This window comes from Sciurus carolinensis, chromosome 2 (assembly GCF_902686445.1).
Source record: "Sciurus carolinensis chromosome 2, mSciCar1.2, whole genome shotgun sequence".
Classification (NCBI taxonomy): domain Eukaryota; kingdom Metazoa; phylum Chordata; class Mammalia; order Rodentia; family Sciuridae; genus Sciurus; species Sciurus carolinensis.
Genome location: NC_062214.1, coordinates 172,302,730 through 172,327,448, shown reverse-complemented (window position 1 = coordinate 172,327,448; position 24,719 = coordinate 172,302,730). Strand labels below are relative to the sequence as shown.

General features: G+C 37.2%; 2 protein-coding genes across 6 annotated transcripts in view; one reads left to right on the top strand and one right to left on the bottom strand.

Moving 5' to 3' along the window:
- Window positions 1-14,521, top strand: part of Fam161b (FAM161 centrosomal protein B) — a 34,287-nt gene extending 19,766 nt beyond the window's left edge. Inside the window, exon 9 of the mRNA XM_047538336.1 lies at window positions 14,422-14,521. Within this exon, the coding sequence (XP_047394292.1) occupies window positions 14,422-14,449 (28 nt within the window). The 3' untranslated portion in view covers window positions 14,450-14,521. The remainder of the gene's footprint in view (window positions 1-14,421) is intronic.
- The window catches only part of Znf410 (zinc finger protein 410), a 33,684-nt gene that overhangs the window by 6,773 nt on the left and 2,192 nt on the right, over window positions 1-24,719 (bottom strand). For 4 of the 5 annotated variants that reach the window (XR_007106925.1, XM_047538340.1, XM_047538348.1 and 1 more), the window contains exons 2-9: window positions 22,585-22,767; window positions 21,231-21,366; window positions 17,672-17,890; window positions 16,120-16,311; window positions 12,043-12,193; window positions 11,312-11,493; window positions 7,126-7,215; window positions 724-849 (exon numbers count right to left, since the gene is read on the bottom strand). Coding sequence is in view for 4 of the 5 variants with exons in the window: in XM_047538340.1 (XP_047394296.1) it covers window positions 724-849; window positions 7,126-7,215; window positions 11,312-11,493; window positions 12,043-12,193; window positions 16,120-16,311; window positions 17,672-17,890; window positions 21,231-21,366; window positions 22,585-22,617 (1,129 nt within the window). In the remaining variant the exon portion in view is untranslated. Of the gene's footprint in view, window positions 1-723; window positions 850-7,125; window positions 7,216-11,311; window positions 11,494-12,042; window positions 12,194-16,119; window positions 16,312-17,671; window positions 17,891-21,230; window positions 21,367-22,584; window positions 22,768-23,019; window positions 23,053-24,719 lie in introns of those variants that run through there. The other variant, XM_047538344.1, reaches the window with a different exon arrangement.

Genomic DNA, 24,719 nt, shown 5'->3' with positions numbered 1-24,719 from the left:
GTGTGTTTGTCTGGTACTGAATATTGAACCCAGATCCTGATGCATGAAAGCAAAGTGCTCAACCTCCAAGGTACATCCCCAGCCCTTTTTAAAAAAACTTTGAGACAGGATCTCACTAAGTTGCCCAAACCAGTGCTCCTCCTGCCTTGGTCTCCCAAGTCTCTTGTGCAAGAACCACTGTAACTATATTGGGAAATTTTAAAAACCAGATTCTGGGATCTTAAAATTATCTCATTTTCAGGTTCCTTTGTTTTGTAGGGATGAAGACAGGAGGATGAGTACTAAGAAAATACATACTTTAAAAAATGCGGGTGGTTGGGCATGGTGGTTCATGCCTGTAATCCCAAGAACTTGGGAGTCTGAGGCAGGAGGACTCCAAGTTTAAGGATGGCCTCAGGATTTGGACAGATGCTCATAAAGTCAGTGAGACCTTGTCTCAAAAAGCACTGAGGATGTGGTTCAGTGGTAAAGCACCCCTGGGTTCAATCTCTAGTACCGAAAAGCAAAGCAAAGCAAAGCAAAGCAAAGCAAAGCAAAGCAAAGAATACAGAGTACAGATGATTGTACTGCACAACTATGTTTGGAAACCACTAGCCCATCAAATGAAACCAGGTCTCTCTACCTGAAACATTAACAGAAAATCTCCAGATAGCCAAGCAGGCCAGTGACTTGGCTCTCTGATTCTAGAAGACACAGTCCTCCACTATGCCCCACTCTCCTTACCAGTTTGCTCCTGTTCTTGACTCCCAGCTGCTCCCAGCTGCAAGTGATGCTTTCTCATGTGTACATTCCTGCTCCCACTCTGAGAGAAGGTCTTCCCACAGACTTGGCACTGATGAGGCTTCTCTCCTAAAATAAGGATCAGGTTAAAACAGGGCAGCCAAAAAGATGGTACATTTCTGATGGCAAGGGAGTGGACTGAAGACCTAGATGAAGAGGGTCAGAGAATGTTAAACTAAACAGAGAGGTTACTCCTTCTCCCATTCCCCACCTTCTTCAGCCTCCCATCCTTTAACACATTGGAAGGCAGGAAAGGTCAAAAGGAGGGTTCAGCGTACTCACTGCTTCAAGCCTCAGTCCTTTCTAGACTCACTGTACTTGGCCTTCTAAAACAGCCTCTTCAGTATAGGATCATGGCAGCCACACAAAGTATTTATTCCCCACAGACCCCTACCCAGTGAATTGAATCCAGGTGTACTCTACTACTGAACTACATCCCTGTCCCTTTTTATTTTCTATTTTGAGACAGGGTCTTGCTAAATATCCCAGACTAGCCTCAAACTTTTGATCCTCCTGCATCAGCTTCCCAAGTAGCTATGATTACAAGTGGGCACTACCACATCCAGCTTTTACTTTTCTTTTCAGATAGCCATGAATGGAACTTGAGGATACGTACCCTCATAAGGGTTCCAACTCTGGGTTCATAACATCCCTTGACCTATTCCCTGCCACTTTGCAAGTTCTTTAACATTCACCTTGATGTTGCCACGTGTGGACTGAAGCCTAGCACTACCAAAAGATATATTTTTCTTCTTTTTTTTAAAGAGACACATGAACTGAGGATTTTTTAAGTAAAATCTCCTAATTTGCAAATGCTGGGACAAATTTACAATTGATAAAAACACCATGCAGCCATTTTCATTGCTGCTGAGAACACAAAAGTCTTACAACCTTTGGGGCAGGGAATCTAGAAAAATGACAAATGTATTTATTTGCCCTTTAATCTAGGAGTTCCACTTGTAAGGTAATCTGTCCCAAAGTTACAGTGGCAAAATGTTAAACAATTTATGTACAAGGTTATTCACTGTCACATTTTAAATGGCTAAAGACTATAGACACAATTCAAAATCATCAGAGTGACTGAATAAATTTATAGAATATAAACACAGATAAATGCTATGAACGAATCTACAAAAGGGAATAAGGAAAATTTCTATACACTACATATGGAGTGAATCCATGAAATATTGTTCAGTTAAAACAAAAATATGCATAACTACAGAAGCACACACACAATATACTACCTTTGTGTAAGAAAAAAACGGAGTCATACTCCAACTAGGATGGCTACAATCAAAGACAGAAACAAGTGTTGGCAAGGTTGTGGAGAAACTGCAACCCTCATACACTGCTGGAGAGAATGGAAAATGGTGCAGCCACACTGGAAAACTGGCAGTTCTTCAGAAAGTTAAACAAAGAATTACCAAATGACCCAGCAATTCAGCTCCTAAGAACATACGCAAGAAAAAACATCTTAATATGCTAAAACTTGCACAGAAATGTTGATAGCAGCCTTGTTCATAATAGACAAAATGTGGTACAACCACACAATGGAGTATGACTCATTCATATTAAAATGTGAATGAACTTCGAAAATATATGCTAAGTGAAAGAGTCACAAAATGACACGTGTTGTATTATTTGATTCATATGAAATGTATTATATAGAACAGGCAAATCCATACAGACAATAAATTAGTAGTTGCCAGGAGATGGAGGAACAGAAAAATGAGAAGTGACTACCAATGGATATGGGGATTCTTTCTGGGAAGATGAAATGTTCTAGAATTGAATAGTGGTTACGATTACAAAAATATATATTCTAAAAATCATCCACTTGTACACTTTTAAAAAAGGGTGAATCTTGTGTGAATTATATCTCAATTAAAAAAAACTGTGTGAGGGAAATATAAAAAATAACCCATATTTGTTTATGTTTGTAAAAGGAAACACTGGTCAAAAAAGATAAACACCTTTTAAGAGCTGTGCACAGCTACACATGCTTATAATACCAGACAACTTGGGAGGCTGAGGCAGGAAATCCCAAGTTCAAGCCACCTCAGCAACTTAGCAAGACTCTGCCTCAAAATAAAAAATAAAGGAATGGAGGTATACCTCAGTGGTAGAACATCCCTGGGTTCCACTCCCAGTACCAGGAGGATGAAAAATCAAGAGTAAAAGGGAGAACATTACAGTTCTTATATGAATTTAAATGATTTTAAGGAAACAGGATTACTTTATTTCAATAAATTAGACAACTTAGATGAAATAAATTCCTAGGAAGTTAATTAGCAAAACTGAACCAAGAATAGAAAATATGAATAGTTGTATAGCAAATAAACTGAATTAGTAATTAAAAGTTTTTACTCCAAAGACAAGCCTAGGCATAGATGACATCATTAGTGAAAGTTTAAGTATTTAAAGAAATAACATTAATCTGACACAAATTCTTCTAGAAAAGAGGGGAAGAGAACACTTATCTACTTATTTTGTACTATCCCTGATACAAAAGTCAGATAAAGACATTATCAGAAAAGAAAACTAAAGACCTCATGAATATATGTATAAAAATTCTTAATAAAATGTTTTAGTCCATTCTTTTACCACACAAAGTATCTGAGGTTAGGTGATATATAAAGAAAAGTGGTTTATTTAGCTCACAGTTTTGGAGGCTGAAAGTTCAAGATTGAGCAGCCTCATTAATTTGGTCTCTAGTGTGTGTCTGACTGGCTATCTTAAAACATGGAGGAAAAATAGAAAGAAAAGTAGCCTTGTACAGAAGTGTGCGGGGCAGCCTCATTTTATAACAACTCACTCCCAAGAGAACCAACTCCCTCTGGAAGACAAGCATCAATTCCTTCCAAGTGCAATGCCCCCAATGACTTCCTAACCTCTTAAAGGTTCCACTACCTCTCTCTCTCTCTCTTTTTTCCCAGTTGTAGATGGACATAATACCTTTGTTTATTTATTTATTTTTATATGGTGCTGAGGATCGAACCCAGTGCCTCACACACGCTAGGCAAGTGCTCTACCACTGAGCTACAATCCCAGCCCTCCAGTACCTCTTAACATCACCACACAGGGGACCAAGTTCTGACACATGAACCCTTGGGGGACAAATCATTTCCAAACCATTGCACAAACTATGAGAAAACCAAGTCTGGTACAATATAAAAGGGATTATACACTATGACCAAGTGGAATTTATCCCAGAAGCACAAAGTTGGCTTTATAGTAAAAAAAGTAATTAGTGTACCATACTAATGCAATATAAAAACAGTCATCTCAATGAACATAAGAAAAGCATCTGTCAAGACTCAATACCCATTCATGATTCAAAAAAAAAAAAAAAAAAAAAAAAAAAAAAACCCTCTTAAAAAACTAGGACTAGAATAGAAGTTCCTCAACTGATAAAGGATATGGGCTGGGGTAGTTCAGTAGTATAGTACTTGCCTAGTCTGTCCTAGGTTCAATCCCTAGCACTACATGAAAGGGGAAGGCAGAGAGGGGATTGAGGGGAAAAGTGAGATGGAAAGAAACAGAGGAAAAAAAAAAAACATGCAAACAACACTAGTTAACATTAGACTTAATCATGAAAGGCTGAATGTTCTCTGAGACTGGAAACAAGTCTGCTCTCACCACTTCTAGGTAACATCGTACTGGAGGTCCTAACTAGTACAAAAGACAAGAAAAAGAAATTAAAGGTATACAGTTTGGAAAAGAAATAGTAAAATTATTTCAATTCTCATCTGACACAATCTCATACTTAGAGTATCTTAAGGAACCTATTTTAAAAATCTACAAGAACTCAACAGTTATTGACGTTTCAAGATCAAAACAATTCAATTGCATTCCATACAGTAGCAACCAACAACCCAAAAATATAATGAAGAAAACAAGCATGAAAAATAAAATATCAGAAGTAAACAGAGCACCAATTCTTTATTTTGAAAACTCACAATTAAAATATTAATAAATTAAAATATCCTGCCTTACATGTGCAAATGATCAAATAGTTTACTTGATGGGAAGACTCTCAATGTACAGAAGAATTCCAGCTAATGTGAAAGGAATAATAAAACAATAAAAACTAACATTTTATAATTCCTGATGAAATAATAGATTTGGACATCAATCAGGAATGAAATCATAAGGTGAATGATTAATAGGCAACTTTACAAAGCAGGCTGTTATCACCTGAAACCACTCATCAATTGTGGATTCAAACACTGTGTACCTCCCAATATGGTACAAAATGAAGCACACAAAACCATCTATAATGAATTCTTGACAAAAAACTTTGAATCTTTGGAACCTTTAGAGCTTACTTCCATTTACAGAAAATATAGGGAAACAAATGACATAAAAGGAAGCTAACCAACAAATTGACTCTGTTCTCAACAAATCTATGAAAAAAAATAAGTGAAAACAGAAAGATCTAGATTCAAGAAAACTTAATAACCAAGTGCAATATTGGACCTTGTTGGATCCTTATTTAAACCAACTTTAAAAGTCATTTTGAGATAACTAGAAAAACTGAACACAGACTCAGTGTAAGATAAAACCAAGGAGTTATTCTTACTGCAAGAAAAATTTTTTCTTTATATTTGTGTATGTTTGACATAATTTTACATAAAATTAAGATAAAATACAAGGCAAATGAAACACATCAGAAGTCCAGATCTTGTCCATAGGATAACAGTTGCCATGTCTACTTAGAATTTATCATATAAAAAACTGCTTTGCCCTAAGATCTCAAACTCTAAAATTTCTATCCCTAATTGATTACATCCCTCCAAATCCTTGCTCCCACTGAACTGCCTTGTTGTCCTCATTATAAATAAATTCTAGTTCCTTCTCTCCATTCTTCCTGTACTGGCTTCCCTTTGCTTCCTATGGCCAGTCATTTAAAAAATTACCTAATTCCATTCCAGAATCTCTGTCCACCTTGAGTTCACCTCTTCCTCGGCAAATCTCTGCTCTTAATAGCATTCCATGGCTCATTTTCTCCCGTGTCCAGCTTTTAAATTGTTGAACTGGAGAAAATTCCATGAAATCTGAACAGGTCCATCAAAAAAGTCATTCCATCTACTCTTAGCTGTGTCCACACTCACTGCTACTTCCCAATCCTTTTATTCACTGTAGTTAGTTCATTCAACAAATTCCTACTATGGTTTGGGCATTTTCGCATCTCTAAGACACACAGGTTAGTCCACGGGCTCTCTCTAACACTCACCATTATCTCTTCAAACACCTTTTCTGACCACTTCTCCTTCTTAAATCAATAGTCTTATCCTGTGGCCTCGATTTCAATATTACTGTATATCCAACCAATTGTGTATCTGGAAAAATTATTCCACTGAGTCTCCATGTTCCTGCCACTCCCCTGGAGCAGACTATTGATCAGACTAAAAGAAACAGTCTTCTCATTTCTTCCCAATTTAGCTTTTGCATGACTGCCAGAATAACCTGTAGTAAATTGAGTTCTCATCAGGCTGCACCTGTAGCAGGCTCCACAAGGTCTCCTTCCTCGCATTCTAGGTCCTTTTAAAACTTATCTTTCCAGGCTGCTTTCAACATAATATATCAAGACTCACAGGAAACAGTTCCACTAAGATACAGATTGTTCCCAGACTTTGGGTTGGGAAGAAGGGGAAGGAGGGAAGGGAAAGAATATCACTTTAGCTTTTTCTATTGAGCTCACAAGGTCTGGCTGCTGTAGAATATTTTCAAAGACATTGTTAGTAGGGAGGCCCAGGTCATCTGTGTAGAATGAGAATATTGACAGAATTACAGGGAATTAATTTAAAAATACAAAATGAAATGGCTCAATAACTGTCTCTCTCCTACACTATTGGCAACAAGGTTGTAATTGCCAAAGCATAGTTTCTACAAAAATGATCACTGAAGCAAAATCCCACACCTTCTCAGAAGGCTATAATATTACTGGTACTGCTGCCACTGACATCAATCTTCTTTCCTTCTTCTGACTTGAAATCTTCCTTTGAACAAAAATTTCAGTTCCTAAAGAACAGGGTCCATGTTTAATAAAACTTAGGAAGCACCCAGCACAGTACCAAACAAATTTGCTCATCTTCTTAGAAAAAGTCGAGTAGAAAGTTCCTCAGTGACTCAGTCAAAAGTAGATTCCCCACCCCCCACTGATTATAAGACCCTTTGAATGCAATTATTAAGGGCCTTGACTTTTTATTTAGTCAAGATGATGGGAAGCTTTATGTACCTTTAAGGTAAACAGTTTATTACTTTTTAGATGTTTTTTATATTACACCCCCATCCTTTTGTCTACTATTCCTAAAATCTACAAATGGCATAAGGTTCTAATACCTGAGTGAACCACCAGATGTTTTCGGAGGCTAGAATATTCAGCAAAGGAACGGCCACATCCTTGGGCTTCACAAAGGAAAGGTTTCTCTCCTAGAGGTAGAAAATGAGATAAAGACTCAGTCTTCTGATGCAGTGACTTTCTATTACTTTCATTCCCCATCAACTTTATTTTGTTTTCAAAGACTTATTCATGCTGATTTCTTTAGTGCATGCTATATAACTTCAACCAGGCTACCTAGCAAGTGCTGCCTCTCAATGATCTAGTATACAGTCTAAAAGATAGCCATGCCTTTTCCCTTAGAAGGGCTACCTCTGAGCCTTATACTTCCTTCTCCCTCCTGGCTCAAGCTAACCCCTCTAACCCTAGTGATTCAACCCTTCTGATTACATAAAGAATAAATCTGGGCTGGAGTACAGCTCAGTGACAAGGTGCCTGCCCAGAACGCACAAGGTCCTGGGTTTCATCCCCAGCATCACAAAACAAAACAATACTCCCCACCCCTCCCTGCCCCCCAAAAAACAAGTTTCTATGCTGTTGGAATTCTTTTTAAGACTCAGATTCTAGATCCATTTAAACATACATATATTTAAATGTTTAAAATAGATATTATATAGTCTCATTGTATAAAACAAAGCAGATATTTAGTCATGGGGTAAAAATTAATAACAATATTGTAAAAGAAGTTATATCTACATAGTTGTATTATGGATGATTTATTTTCTTGTGTTTTTTTCATTGTTTTTAATCTTCTACAATATTACTTTAAAAATCAAAGCAGGGGGCTGGGGTAAAGTTCAGTGGTAAAGCATTCACATAGCATGTACAAAGCCCTGGGCTCAATTCCTAGAACCACATTTAAAAAAAAAATCAAAGTTGTATGGCAAAAACTGAGTAAGGTCTGTAGACTAGTTGATAGTAATGTTAATTTCTTGGGTTTGATATTGTCTTATGGTTACCTAAGTTGTCACATTTTTGGGGAAGCAGGGTAAAGGAAACAAAGAGCTCTTTATACTACTTCTTGTGAGTCTGTAATTATTTCAGAATAAAAAATGAGTGCTGGAGAGGTAGCTCTGTGGTAGGGCATGGGCTGGTTTCAAACTTCAGCACTGTAAAAGAAAAAAAAGTGGGGGGAAAAAAAAAAAAAAAGATGTAGCCTCTATCCTCCAAGAATCAGACTAGCATATAAAAGACAAACCTATTCATAAATAACTGTAATGCAAGTTCATATATGAAAAAGTGCTATCAGCATTTAGAAGGGAAGAAAGTTTTTATGAGTGTGTGTGGGGGGATACTGAGGATTGAACCCAGGGGCCACATCTCCAGCCCTTTTTTCTTTTGAGACAGGGTCTCACTAAGTTGCTTAGGGCCTCACTTAATTGCTGAGGCTGGCCTTGAACTTTCAATTCTCCTGCCTTAGCTTCCTGAGCTGCTGGGCTTACAGGCATGTGCCACTGTGCCCAGCTAAGAAGGGAAGGAATTCTAATTCCAATAATTTTTCAAAAGAAGATAAATTTTAGTTGGTCTTAAAAGTTGAGAAGGATGGAAAGGAACTTCAGACACGAGGAATAGTGTGAAGAGTGCCTTGAAACCAAGAGTGCCTGAAGTAAGTTCAAAATATGTCAAGTGAGGCTAGCACGGTAACAACAAATGAGCTGGGCCCAGCAGGAGCACTGTTCTTGGTTGTAGTGTTCTTTTAGATAGTACCACACAGTTAATTTGAGGAACTGCAGTAGTCTGTAACTTTTGGGGGTGGGGGTGCAAAGCATGTGCTCTACCACTGAGCTATACCTGCCATTCTTTTTAATTTTTATTTTGAGACACGGTCTTGCCAAGCTGTCCAAGTTGGCCTTGACCTTGAGATCCTCTTGCCTCAGCTACCTGAATAGCAGGCATTATAGGCTTGCACCACCACACCCAACTGCCTGTAACTTTTTTTAATGTTATTTGTATAGTAATACCCACCCCAGAAAGATAGATGCTCAAAAAGTTGCTCAATGAATGAACAATATGCTAACACCTATGACAGAATAAAGGTCAGAAAAACAGAAAATTTTAATAATAAGGTCAAATGTGTAACAAAATGAACTACAGAAATAAAAGGATTTAGAAAAAGATCCTACCTCAAAATACAGAGGTAAAAAAATCTCTGCAGTAAGCTGACCTTGGGCACACAACCTCCCTATTTGGAAACTTTGATTTTACTGAGATAAAAGACACAGGAGAATGAAGAGGAGGTTCAAGAGACAATGCAACATAATGGTTAAAAATATGGGCTTTGCAATCAGCTAATCCTGAATTCAAATCCATTACCACTTATTAATAAGGGGAAGATATTTATGTCTCTAAGAACTGGCTTTTGATCTTATAATATGGAGATAATACAATCTCAAAAGATTATTTTGGAAGATTAAATGAAATAATGTGAGTTAAATGTTAAGCATAACTCTTGGCACATAGTAAGTCAACTAAATTTAGCAGCTTTAAGTATTATCATTACTGCTAATAAAGATTTAAGGTCAATTTTGACATCTGAGTCAAAAAAAATTTATCTAAAAGTCTAAGTTGTCAGGATTTGAAAATAAAATCCTTGGAAAAGCTTTGGAGCCAGATCATAATTTAAAATCCAACTCTGCCATTTCCTACTTGCATGATGTTGAGCAATTTACTTAACTCTCTCTCTTCTGTTTCTTTATCAATAAATACATGATTTAATATTATCCTGAAGATTAAAGGAATTAATGTGTACACGGTACATATTAAAATGCCTCAATAAAAGCTTTTCTTATTATATTAACTATTATTAAGACTCAAATCTGTAAAGCAAATTATTCAACTGAGGTCTGAGATTAGGAGAGAGCACAATGAGAAAAACAGAAGAAAACTGAAATCCTGAAATTGGTGAACAATGAAGACATTAAGAGAAGAAAGCTAGTAAAAGTTATAATGAAGGGGGAAAAAACAGGCAAAATCAGGTCATACTTTGAACTAAAAAAGTATTTAAAGATGTTCAGTGTTATCCCATGTTACAAAGATGATAAGCAGCATGAGGATGAAGAAGTTACTGAATTTAACAATCAGACCTGATGAACTCACTTTTTTCCTTAGCTTTTCAGCTGAATGGTTTTCTTATTCTTTTATTAAAATTGCTTTCTTGGAGCAAGTATAGTTTACTCTCTCAAGAAGGCTGAAAAGAGAATTACTCTTCCCCAAAATGTATACAGAGGTTATGTCAATCTAGAGGCTCATGACTAGAAAAAACCTAGCTTATGTCTAGAAAAACTGCAGCTTCAGCTCGGTCTTCACTTTTTAAATGCCCTTTAGTTGAACCTGATATCACTTCAGAAATGCAAGAATGAACAAACAGAGAAGTGGCAAAAAAGCAGGGAACAGTTACACATCCTCATATGGTCATTTGGGTTCAGTGCTTATGTTTTGGCAAGAGACTAGCACATGTTTAACAAGTGGCTTGGAAAATCACCCTTAGATTCTTAAACTAAGAATCAAGGAATCTTTATTTTGCTCCTTTGATACCAATATGCTGTTTGACCTGGAACAAGTTACTTTCCATTCTATTTCTCATGATGTGAGAGGCTCTCTTAAGAAAGCAAATTCCTTAGAAGTCAGATATTACGTCTTTTGTATTTTTTCCCCACCTTGCCCTATTTGGTGTTCTGTATGATTTGTGCCACTCAATAAATGTTACTGCCCAAAATACAACAGGTACAATTTTTAAAAAAAAATTTTTTTAGTTGTAGATGGACACAATACCTTCGTTTTTATTTATTTATCTTTTCATGTGGTGGTGAGGATTGAACCCAGGGCCCCACACATGCTAAGCAGGTGCTCTACCACTGAGTCACAACCTCAGCCCCAACAGGTGCAATACTCAGAAAGATTTGAAAACAGACTGATTTTGCCCATATCTCCTCATATCATTCCTGAGAAGGTCGTATATCTTTTCCTACACATTAGGTTCCTGAAAGCAGAAATCAATACTGTCTAATTCTCACATACAAATAAACTTTGATAAGTCATTGTATGAATTAAAAAGTACTAGAAGACACTTGATAAAACAAATCACAATCTTCAGAGTTCTAAGCAACAATCTTACACCTTCACTTCTATTCCCACTTGAGCCTTTTCTAAGGATAGGCAAGCAAGTGCTCAGCCCAGGGTTGCACACACCTGTGTGGATGCGCCGATGGTTCTTCAGGTTTCCAGCTGTAGTGAACTGTTTACCACAGCTGGATTCAGGGCACATAAAAGGCTTCTCCCCATTATGGGTCCTCATGTGCACCTTTAGCCTCTGTAGCACATAGAAGCTTTTCCCACAACCTTCTGCAGGGCAGATGAAGGAGCGGTCATTTCTGCAAAATTAATGACATAAACAACACCACCGGGAAGTACTCTTTGCTAGAGATGACAAGTAAAAACTCCTATTGACTCTCAAGGCAGACATTAAATTCCAAACCTGAATATTACAGACTAACTTGAAGAGAATGCTAAAATTACAGATGCCTAGCTTCTCCACTTCCCAATACTAATTTCCTAGGTTCAGGGTAGGGGCTGAGGTTTATATACTAAACCTTTAAGTTGTCAAACTATGTTTTATAATGAAATTTGACAATTCTCACTTTTAAGACATTTAGGTAATAGTCTTATTTAATTATTTTTTAGGAATAAGGTAAATAAACAATGCAAATCCTTCTATTAAAAAAAAAAAAAGACATCTTAACCAGAAGTTGGCTGGAATCCCTGCTTTAATATGTCAATTCCTTTAATTTATTAATTCAGGGAACAAATTCCTTTAATTAATTAATTAATTAAATTCCTTTAATGAATTAATTCAGGGAACAAATTACTCTGGAAGCATCAGTGTTCTTAAGCTCCAAATATGAGACCTCAGATTTGCTCACCGATGAGTTTTGAGGTGGTATTTGAAGTGAGCTGGCCACACAAATGTCCGGTCACAACCTTCAACTGTACACTTGAGCTTCTTTTCCACTTGAGGAAGTGGTCCAGAATCTTTGGGTTGTCCATCACCAGAACCAAGGTGGACATTTTCTCCTGTAACAGAATCATATATTTGTAATTTAGGGAAGGACCCTGTTCCAATACTGAGGTTCAAATAGTAGAGTTCCTATATTAAACTCCTAGTGATAATTTTTGTAAACATTTATTATTATTATTTTTTTGTACTTGGGACTGAACCCAGGGATGCTTAACAACTGAGCCATAGCCACATCCCCAGCCCTTTTTATTTTTATTTTTTATTTTGAGGCAGTCTTGCTAAATTGCTTAAGGCCTTGCTAAATTGCTGAGGCTAGCCTTGAACTTGCAATCCTACTGACTCTAGGCTCTGGAGTCGGTGGGATTGCAGGCATGCCTCACTGCTCCAAACTCCTAGTGATAATCAATCAGATACCTTCATCTTCCCTACTCCCTCTGCACCTGTTTTAGAACAGAAATCAGAGTGCTCTATATCCTCTTCCCTTTATTCAAGAGAACTACTGACAGCAATCATGTTTTGTTTCACAAAACTAGGCCTCTTTGACAAATGTAGGAAATATCCAAAATGGTTTCCTATCAGAAATCTCAGAATGCAGAATTGATTGGTGGGGAAACAAGCAGATCAACACCCAGAGTTGGATGCTATAGAAAAGGCTTTTTTAAAAGTTCTGGGTAATAGCCAGGGAAGGTGGAGCACACCTATAATCCCAGCAGCTTAGAAGGCTGAGGAAGGAGGATCAAGAGTTCAAACCCAGCCTCAGCAACTTAGTGAGTCCCTCTCACTAAACAAAATATAAAAACAGGCTGGGGATAAGGCTCAGTGGTTAAACACCCCGGGTTCAATCCCTGGTACCAATAAAAACAAAACAAAAAATACCCAAAAAAGTTAGAGATAATATCTACTGGCATATTGTTTAATAGAATAAAGGAAGGTGAGAAGTAAAAATGTGCCTTGATTTAATTTAAATAAAAATAGTTAATTAAAAACTTGTGCAAATTCCACATTAGTAGACATTATTCCTTTTATTTCACTTTCTTCAAGACATAGTTGGAGGCTGGGAAAATGGCACCCACCTGTAATCCCAGCCACTTGGGAGGCTGAGACAGGAGGATCAGAAGTTCTAGGCCAACCTTAGCAATTTAGTGAGACTCTGTTTCAAAATAAAAAAATAAAAAGGGCTGGATTTTCAGCTCAGTAATAGAGTACCTCTGAGTTCAATTCCCAGTACCACCAAAAAAAAAAAAAAAAAAAAAATTCAGTGCTAAAGAAACTTGGTTTGTTGGGGGGTTGTGGTTCAGAGGTAGAGCACTTGCCTAGCATGTGTGAAGCACTGGGTTAGATTCTCAGCACCACATAAAAAAATAAAAATAAAATAAAGATATTGTGTCCATCTACAACTAAAAATAAAAAATAAAAAATAAAGAAAGAAGCTTGGTTTGTGATAATGATAATGCTGAATCATGTAGTCCTAACATCTGTCACAGGTTAATGAGAAAAAAACAGAGGCCGACTTAAAACAAGAAGTATTAATGGCATGTTACATAAGCAAAGGTTTTATGCCTGTTTGGTAGTGGTTTAAATAAAGCCATGGTTCTCAAGCTTTAACATGCATCAGAACCAAGTTTCTAATTCCATAGGTATGGAATGGGGCCTGAGAGTTTGTATTTCTAAGTTGCTGGGTAAAGCCAATGATCAAGGGTCAATATTTTGAAAATTACTGAAATAAGAGAAAAATGGCACAAATTATAGGGACGCCTAAGCGAAAAAAAAAAAAAAAGCATGAAATCCATCATAGCTAACTGCAAAATTGCCATGAACAACCATTTAGTTTCAGCAAAATATCATCATTTGCCAAATTGGCTTAATATTATTCTATTGGTTTTATATTTCTGTTAATTGATAAAACTTTTGATTCATGGTGGTACAAGAGTTCTAAATATAAAAGTTTACACAGAATTTTTGTTTTTACACGTTTAAGAAACATTAAAATAAAAACAATTCAATATAAGTTCAGTATTTTCCCCCCTTTAAGATGTGTTCTCTTAGTGCTGAGGGTGTAGCTCAGTAGTAAAGAGCTTTGCCTAGTATGCACAAGGCCCTGGGTTCAATTCCTAGTACTATGGGGAAAAAAAATTGGTGTTCTGCTGACAGCCTGCCCAGGGAAGTAGTTTTTGAAATACAGAATGTTATTGCTAATGGGAACTGCAAGGAGGTAAGGGACCCAAAGGTCTGTCCCACCCTGAGTTGCCTGAGGTTTCATCTAGCATCTGGCGTCTTTTCACAGCAAATCAAGCAAGCATGCCACAGAATAAAGGCCCTGATGAAAGAGTTTGCAGCAAAGATAGAGATGCATCAGAGTCCTCAAGATTCCAGAGACAAGAGGGAAGAAAGGAATATTAAGTGGGCTCAAGACTTCTAGAAAAAAGTCACCAAGCCAGAAAGGCAGGGATATATTCTGTCTGGAAACCTGTTCAGTCAAAGGTTCATAAACGCCCTGGCTCTTCTTAGCAACAATTGGGAGACAGATTGTGAACTCAAGAAGCCTCAGAGAAAAAACCAAACAAACAAAAAGCAACAACAACAAAAAAAGAAGCCTCAGAGTTGTTGCCAGAGCCCCAAAGTGAGTTCTGTTTCCTCACATCTCCAGCGTCTGGGAGGAAGGCATGCCTGCCCTTCCTTCAGTGTCTGAGCAGCAACTACTCAGCAGCTCTCTTCCGAGCACTGATTTTTTTTTTTTTTTTTCTTTTTCTTTCTGGTACTGGGGATTGAACCCAGGAGCGTTTAACTACTGAGCCATATCCCCAGCCCTTTTTATTTTGAGACAGGGTCTCACTAAACTGCTTAGAGCCTTGCTAAATTGCTGAGATTGACCTTGAACTTGGGATCCTCCTGCCTCAGTCTCCTGAGTTGCTGGGATTACAGTCATGCATCAACATGCTCGCTGACATTAACTTTTTATCTTTGCCCTTCTGGTCTCCAAACTCTAATATATAGATGTTACCATATACCTCCAGTTCTGTGTGGGACCCAGGAATCTAGCTCCCAAGATCACTGTTTTCCATTAACCCATCACCTCACATTAGGGCTCCAGTATCTTTCCTGTCCAGTCTCTGCTGCTAAGAGAACCCAGGTCACAAGTCCCCAAAGCTTCCTTACTACCTTTCCCACAGGGTCTAGGGTCTCTATAGCCTCAGGCCACTGACTTTTGGTTCACTGAATTTCACTAGACAGGCTCTGGGCAGAGTCCAAACATCAGCTCCCCCAAACCCAGTAGCAGAAGGGCCCTAACTTGGACACCTGCTGGCCCATAATGAGGGATCCCATGACCCTGCGAAAGCCTGGGAGTGGCACACTAACTCCCTTAATGTTGCTCAATCCCAGGGGTACTGCCTTGGCTGCCTGGCTGTTAAGTGAAGATCACCCCAGCAGGTCACTAAGGTTTCAAGTTACCACACTGACTAGCTTCCTACTCTGCCTACACTGGGGAGTACTAGGCCCCTGGGGTTGTCTACAGGCTCCCTAAGTACCCCAGGCCACACAACAGCAACTGAGGAATTATGCACTAGCCTATGGGGCACTGAGGGATTCAGGGACTGGATGCGGGTAGCTTGGGGCACTGTGCAAGGGAATAAGAAAGGGGATGCTGAGCTGTAATCCCAGCCTCACCAGGGCGGAGGGCAAGTGGCTGTAGAAGAAAAACACTCCTGAGCCTGAGCTGAGGGTGTGTGGGGATGGGGGGGTTAAAAAAAGTGCTCTATACATTATTTAAAATTGAGAATTCAGAATACTAGTTTAGTTGATTCTGCACACAAATCTGGCATGTCCAAGTTGTCTCAAAGAAAATAAGCAATTTATACATTTCTAGCCTTCCATTCTCACCAATAAAAAAACTTGGATTATATACAACTCAAAACATAGCCCTTACATTACCACAGTCTCTTTATTCAGAACAGCAGAGAAGAAAAAGTCATGGGAGTCTCACCATTGCTACTGGTTTTTGCACTCTTTGCCAGTTGTGCACGGGTAGCAGCAATCAAACTGTCATGAGCCAACTCCTGAACCCGGAGGAACCATGGAATGCTACTGTCCGTGCTCTCACTGGAGAGGAAATCATTTCCTGAATCTTCTGCCTCATCTTGTACAAACACTAAGTGCTCAGCTGAAGAGCCCAGACCTGAAGAACAAGAGGACATATGAAGGTTAGTCAAAAGTAATCCTTTTGTTTGCCCTGGCCCAGAAACTGTCCTGAACCAGTTATTGCAGATCTTCTCACCTCAAGCATTAGTGCTCACAGATTAGGCCATCACTTTTCTCTCAGTCCACAGGCTTGTTGTTACCTTGCCTCCTCCTGTTTCAGAGGCAAAACTGTCCTTCCTAGAAACCAGGCTAACCCCCACTTCTAATATCCCAATCCCATTCTTCAGTTATCCTTTCCTGTATCCTTCATTTTTGTTCTCTCTCATCTCTGAATCCTCTCTACTGGACAGTTTTTCCTACTAGTCTTAAAATGTGTTCTAGCTCAAGTTTCTCCCATCTTTATTTTTTTTTAAATAATAGAAAGCCTGAAGTACTTTTTCTAGTTATTATCTATTCCTTCAAAGTCAAGTTTCGTGAACAAGTATACACTCTAACTTGTGCATCCACTTTCTCACCTTCCATCTACTCCTTATCTCTTTAATTCTGGCCTCTACACCCATATTCCCCCAATAACAACTGCTCTTCCTAAAATATTCATATACACTTCATCCCACTAGCCCATCCTGTAGTATTTGGCATAATTTAATATATTTTTTCCACTTAAAACTTTCTGCCGTTGGTTTCCCACCCACCATTCTCTCTCAGTTCTCTTCATTCCCTTCGAGCTGTTCTTCCTGTTCTTCTGTTGCCCTCTTAAGTGTGAACTTTCCCCCTGAGGGTTCCAGGATTGCCTTTTCCATTTATGCTTCAGTCTTCTCTTGAATCAAAGAGAAGATTGTTTCATATATTTCCTGAATGCTAATAAACACCTAAACTACTTATTCATATGAAAGCTCTCTAGAACTCTGGATTCCTGTTTCTAACTCTCTGAAGGATAAGGATACCAACTTCTGAACGTTCCTTCAAAATCTAAACTCCAGAGGCTAGGGTTGTAGCTCAGTGGTAGAGCACTTGCCTAGCATGTGTGAGGCACTGGGTTTGATCCTCAGCACCACATAAAAATAAAGGTATCACATCCATCTACAACTAAAAATATCTTTAAAAAAAAATCTCAACTTTAACAGATAAATTAGAACTAATCATTCTACCCCACACCCTGTTCTTCCTGTACTCACTATATCAGTCAATGGTACTACCTAATTTCCCAAACGAGATATGTTTGAGTCATCCTAGAGTCCTCCCTCTTGTTCTACAAAATCCATTTGTCACCAGACAATACCAGTTCTCAAAAAAAAAAATAAATAAATAAAGCTTCTAGTGTTCCTTCGAAGTCAAGTTTGAAAAACCCCACTGTTTTTCTTAAGCATGAGAAAAGTTCAGAAAAGGATAAAGAATACCTGCTCTTGTTAGGTTAAGAAGAATAAAAGAAGTGCTATCACTTGGCTGTAGATCTTGCAACAAACTAGGAGACTCTGGAGTGGACAAAAACTCTGGGGACTTCTGTACAGTCTGAGCCCTCGTCTCTTCTCCGTCTGGACCCACATTCACCTGAAGGCTTCTCAATACAGCTGATGAAGGAACCTCCTTTGAGGAGTTAGTATGATTTGGAGCATCATCTAATAAAGGGAAAATAGCATTACCTCCAAGGAGGTCATCGTTTTGACACATAGTGCTTAATACCTGTGTAACATCTCTTAATATATAGCATCCTTATAAAAGCAGTGTTCTCATTTTGCAAATATAAAACTTGCCTCAAAAAAACAAAGATGGCTTTAAAGGTAGTCAGACAAAACATGAGAAACAGATTTCTCTTGACATGTGGCATAACAAATAACATTACAGAACTTAGTTCTTTCTGAAGTCAGAAATCAGAACTTTTTCCTTTAAAAAAAAAAAAGCTATACTATGAATGTTAACTTAAGGAAAGATTTAAATTTTAAACTTTTTTCTTATCCTTAACTTTTATAACATGTACATGACAGTCCTGATGGATAATCAGAAAGGATAAAAACAGCCTGGGAAACAAAAAGAAATTTTATAGACTCATTAACATGCTTCATTATAGTTCTAGGCTTATACTGAATGTAAATAAATATTTCAGGGCTGGAGGTGTAACAGTAGTACAGCAATTGCTTAGCATGCACAATGCCCTGGGTTCAATCCCCAGTAAAAAATTTAAAAATTAAAGAAAGAAAAAATTCAGATTTGCTCTCAAGAACTTTGTTCTATCTGGATACAGTGGCATACACCTATAATCTCAGTTGCTCAGGAGGCTAAAGCAGGAGGATTGCAAGTTCAAGGCCAGCCTGAGCAACTTAAAGAGATCCTATCTCAAAATAAAATGTTTAAAAAAGGGATGGGGATGAAGCTCAATTATAGAGCACTTGCTTAACATACGTAAGGTCCTGGGTTTAATTCCTAGAATGGGGGAGGGGGGACACACACATACACGTGACACTTTGTTCTAAGTGATGGAAAAGAATTTCCAAAAGAACAACATTACCCTATGTAAATTTATGATTACACAAATGGTATGCCTTTACGCCATGTACAAACAGAGAAACAACATGTATCCCATTTGTCTACAATAAAAAAAAAAGAATTTCCAAAAGTTTTTGTTGAAATATAATGAAGAAATTTTACTAAAATGCTGAAGCATCCAATATTCTCAGAGATTTTAATTCTTTTTTTTTTTTTTTTAAAGGCAGCTGTCACTTCTTCCTCTTTTAAGCAGGTAACAAAATAAGAAATAGAAATAAGTTGGGCACAGTGGCACATGCCAGTAATCCCAGCAACATAGGAGGCTGAGGAAGGAGAATCATGAGTTTGAGGCCAGACTCAGCAACTTATGGAGGCCCTCAGCAACTTAGAAAGATCCTATCTCAAAATAAAAAGTAGAAAGGGCTGGATGTGGTTCAGTGTACCTGAGTTCAATCTCCAGGACCGAAAAAACAAAACAAAAATAAAAGTGGACAATGCCTCCATTTTCATTAAGCTTTGGCCTAACAAAGTTGACAATAATGTGAATGCACTTAATGTGACAGAATTTTATATTTAAAAATTGTTAAAATGGCTGGGGAGATAGCTCAGTCGGTAGAGTGCTTGCTTTGTAAGCACAAGGCCCTGGGTTCGATCCCCAGCACCCCCCAAAAAAAAAAAATTTGTTAAAATGGCAATTTTATGTTACATTAACCACACACATACACATAAAAAACACTTAAAGTTCATAGTAGTTCCATTTGTCATAGTATAACACTAAGTAATAAATATCGATCAACAAGTGGCATGGATAAGGAAATTATGGTATACTTGATATAACAGAATACCATACAGCAATGCAACCAAACAAACTGTAGCTGCACGCAATAAGAATGAACCTCACAAATATGGAGTAAAAGAAGAAAGGCACAAAAACATATAGATCATATGATTCCATTCATTTAAGGTCCAAAACCAACTAAGATTAAACCGCATTATTTAGAGTTATATACATGGGTAGGTAAATTTGGAAAACAAAGAAATGATTATCACTAAAATGAGGACACTGGCGGGTCCTGGTGGTGCACATCTGTAATCCCAGCAACTCAGGAGTCTAAGGTAGGAGGATCTGGAGTTCAAAGCCAGCCTCAGCAATTTAGGGAGACCCTAAACAACTCAGCAAGACCCTGTTTCTAACAAAATATAAAAAAGGACTGGGGATGTAGCTCAGTGGCTAAGTGCCCCTGGGTTCAATCCCTGGTACAAGGAAAAAAAAAAAAAAAAAAAAAAAAAAACAACAACAACAAAAAAATGAGGACACTGGTGATCTATGGAAGAATGGAGGTTATCTTTATAAGGAGGGAGTCTATGTAGGAGCCAGGCAATGGTGCATGGCTGTAATTCCAGGGACTCAAGAGGCTGAGTTAAGAGGATCCCAAGATCAAGGCCAGTCTCAGCAAATTAGACACACCAGATCTAAAAAAAAAAAAGTGGGGAGGAGGGAAAAAGGTTCACTGGTAGGATACTGATAGTATCTCCAATATTGCAAGGGGAAAAGAAAATTAAGAAATAACACCAAAGGACATTAACTACAAGAGTTTTAATGAATTAGTTGTCACCAATAAGCTAATGTTTACCCTCCCTGATTAAACACTAACACTCCACATTTTCAAACAAAGATGAAAGTATAAAAAATTCGTTACATCCAAAAATAATATTCTCCTTGCTAATAGTCAATTGAGAGTCTCTCCTCCCAGCCAAACCTAATCTCCCTCCCTACCTGTGCTCAGCATTCTATTTCCTCTTACTTCTCCTGCAGCCTCCTTACGAACATCCTACTATTTCTTTCTGTCTTCAGTTTCTCTGACTGGCTCTTTCCTTTTGGCATAAAACAACCCTCAAATATCAGATCTAAAAACAAAACAAACAATACCCCTAATTTCCATCTACCTTATCATTTTCCTTCTCATAGCAGGGGAGTCTAAAGAAAACACCACAGTTACTTCTTTAAGTATGCTGGACATACTTTGCATTTATACCTCAATCTATCGCCACTTGGTTTTCCACCCACTTCACTCTGTGGACAACCAAGGTCAGTGATGGCTTCCTTTTAGATCCTCTCTCTCTGGGTGCCTCAGGAGTATTGATATTGATATTGACTTCCCTTGTGTTCCACACCTCCACTCCGTGCTGATATTCATCCTACTACAATACTCTATACCCCTTCCTTCCTGTTCAGGTTCTTTTGTCATATCCTATTTCTTCAACAGGGAGTTCCAGAGTTCTGTCTTGGCCTTTTTTTCTCACACTCACACTGAATTACTGTGGCTTAAACTACGAAACACTTATATCTTCCATGGTTACTTTTTCTCCATGACCACTCAGTTGTAAAGTCAGTTCCATTATTCCATCAGTACCACAGAGTAGGCTAAGTCCTTGGAACTTCTTTATACTGTGTCCAGCAATCTTTGTTTTTACCTGATAACATTAGCCGACTGCATTCTGAGGCCTCAGTCACCGGAAGGAGGGATAAGCAAGTAATGTCTTTAGCTTCTGATTCTACTAGTCCCTGTCCCAATGGGATGGAGGTATTCTGAACAAATTGTACCAGGAGCTGAGGGGTGAAAAAAAAGGCCACACTAAGATAGAGAAGTTATTAGGAATTGATCCAAACCTCTGAGTTTATGAAAAAATAATGATGAATTAAGTCTTGACTGTTCACTAGGTTTAGCCATATTCAAAGAAAAACTACATTAACTATAATAATATTTAAAGTTATTTCATAATGTTCATTGTTCTAGAGAAAAGCTTATTTATATAACTAAAACAACCCCATCACTTTCCATCAAACAGAAAAGATAAAAATAATTTAAAAATGATGAACTATTAAAAAAAATCAACTGCACTGTACTGATTACATCTTACTAAAGCATTTTTCTATGCACATTTTAACCTTCATATTAAATCAGCTGACTGAACGTGTATTTTACAACGAATATCAAGATGAAGGCATTAGTGTCTTGTCTATGATCACATGACTAGCTAGCAGTGCCAATCTTCAAACTTAAGTAATGTGATTCCAAATTCAATCGCCTTTCCACTATGCAACACAGATTCACTAAAATTAAAGAAAAATGAATGAAAATAAAATGCTTATTTTAATTAAATATATTTATAAAAACATAATGCTTAGCCAGGTATGGTGATGCACTTCTGTAATCCCAGTTGAGGCAGGAAGATTAAAAGTTAAAGGCCAACAGAAACACTTAGTGACAGACCCTGTCTCAAAACAAAATAAAAAGGGCTAACAATGTGGTTCAGTGGGGGAGTACTTGCCGAGCATGTGTGAGGGTGTCAGTTCAATTGCCAGTACCACATATACACACAAACCAAAAAAACGATATCCAAAGTTTAGAAAGAAAACATTTTCTGATGGATACAAAATTAATACAAGAATGGTTTATGGTAGAAAATATGTATGTACACACATACACATTACATATGTGTATCTACACATACACATTACATGTGTGTACTATACATATTTATATATAAAATATTTTGTCATCATATAACTACCTAAATGTATAACTTTACACTTCCTTAAATAACGAATACAAAAGAAAAATCACAAAAGACAAAAAAATCTTTGAGAAAATAATAATAGAAAAATAATAAATTAATACTTACAATCAAATCCATTTGGCCCACAAAGCTGAGAATATTTACTACCAGGTCATTATAGAAAAAGTTTATTGACCCCTGAACTAATAATGATAAATTCTGAAATATAGCCCACCAAAAGAAAAGGAAACAAGCTGAGGGGGCTCACCTCTGGTTTGGATTCTAACTCATCTGATAACATTGATTCAGCTTCCAAAATCCTGTGGCTGTTTAGGGAACAGTTTCAAAATTAATTCAGAGTCAATGACACCTTCCTGTTATGCTCATGTTCCTCTAGGAAACACTATGCTCTTCCTGTAAGATGCTGAACTAAGTTGGTAATCAATTTAACCTAAAATAAGGATAAAAAAGAGAAAGCATTAAGAACAGCGAGAAAATATAGCTAAATAAGTAAAATATCAAAAAAAAATCATAACAAGCAAACAAAGAACTCGGCCCCAAACCCTTGTTTTAAAACAGAACAAATCAACTAGGTGTCAAAACCCCTAGTGATGTTTATGTCTGGATGCAGAATTTCTACTTCTAAAATCCATTCTAAGGAAAGAACTTAATTATGGAAAAAGCTAGGCACAGTGGCACATACTTGTAATTCCAGCTACTTAGGCAGCTGAGGCAGGAGGAATCACAAGTTGGAGAACAACCTTGGCAACTTAGTTGGACCCTGTTTTAAAAAAAAGGATTGGGGATGTAGTTTAGTGGTAATGCACTCTAGGTTCAATCTCCAGGACTGAAAAAAAGAAAAAGAAAAAACTCAAAGATGTTCACAAATACGTGACAAACTGGAAGCAACATATAAACACACATCTATATCCAATAATAAGGGAATTGTTGATTAAGTATGGCACTGTCACTTCAAAATAAGGTTATGAAGACAATGCAGCAACAAAGAAAAATGATTACTTCATGTTGAATTATAAAAATAAAATAATTATATTTGCATTTTTAAAAACCAGTTATGACAGGCATAGGACAAAGTCAAAGGAAATTCACATAGCTATGATAGTAGCTAATATTGTATGGTAGGTTGGTGTGACTTGTTATTCTTTTCTTGATTTTCCAAGTTTTCTAAAATGTAATTATAATTGATAATTTGAAAAAAAAAAAAAACATTAAAAAATAGTCAAAGGTGGAGGTACAGCTCAGAGGTAGAAAACTTACCTAGCATTCATGAGGCCCTGGGATCAATCTTCTGTTATTGAGCAAGGGGAAAAAAAAAACCAAAACGGGCAAAATTTGAACAGTTTTTCCTAGAAGTAGTGTTCTTAGGACCTGATGCAGCTGTTTTCTCCCTGTAATTTAAATTCATTCATTCATTCTTTCTTTCTCTCTCTCTCTCTCTCTTTTCTTTTCTTTCATTTTAGTGCTGGGGATTAAACCCCAAGGCCTTGTGTACACTAAGCACACAATCAACCACTGAGTTACTCCCCCAGCCCAAAATTCTTACTTTCTTATAGTTTAATTTTTCCCCTAGGATTGTGTCACTGACTCCTTTATTTGGTATAATTGTTGCCAAAACTGGGAACAATGTGTAATCATACACTGTAAAATGTACCCAGGATGGAAGTTTTCCATTAATACCAGGGTAGACTAGAAAGTTACAATAAGACAGACTTTACACAAAGGGCATTTAGAAGTAATGGAATAAATGTTTATTGTTTGTTTCCCCTCCCTCTTTCCAGATGACTCATTTTTTCATTATAAAGAAATAACAATTTATAAGATATAAATGAAAATGCTCCTTTTAAGTCTCTCACCTTAAGTATCATAAATCCTTGGCTTTTCTATCCACATACATTTTTCTTACTCAAGTACTACAACACCTTAATGCAATTTATCCATTATCTTTTTACAGAGAAAGGAATCAAGGCTCAATAAATCATTTGCCCAACTTATTAAGCAAGTGGCAGAGTAAGGATTCCTACCCACAGAGAAGGTTGGCATAAATAGTTCAATGAATAGTTATTATATCTCTCTAATTTGTAAGCCTTAAGAATTCTTTTACCTCAATTCCAGCTCAACTCTCAACAAGCAAGATGTTACCAGATGTTTATTTAGGTTATCCTTAAAGTTCCTCCATGATTGTAAAATCTCCAAGAAACCATACAACTATTTACTGACCTTTATATGTTAGCTATGATTTTTTTGTGTGTTTTTATTCTGATAACATTTTAAAAATAACAAAAGTATTTTCTGAAACAACTGGATATCCATGTCTTAACTGAGTACTACCACACAATTTTGATGGCCAAGTTTATGGTTCATATGTGTACTGTAAGATGAAAT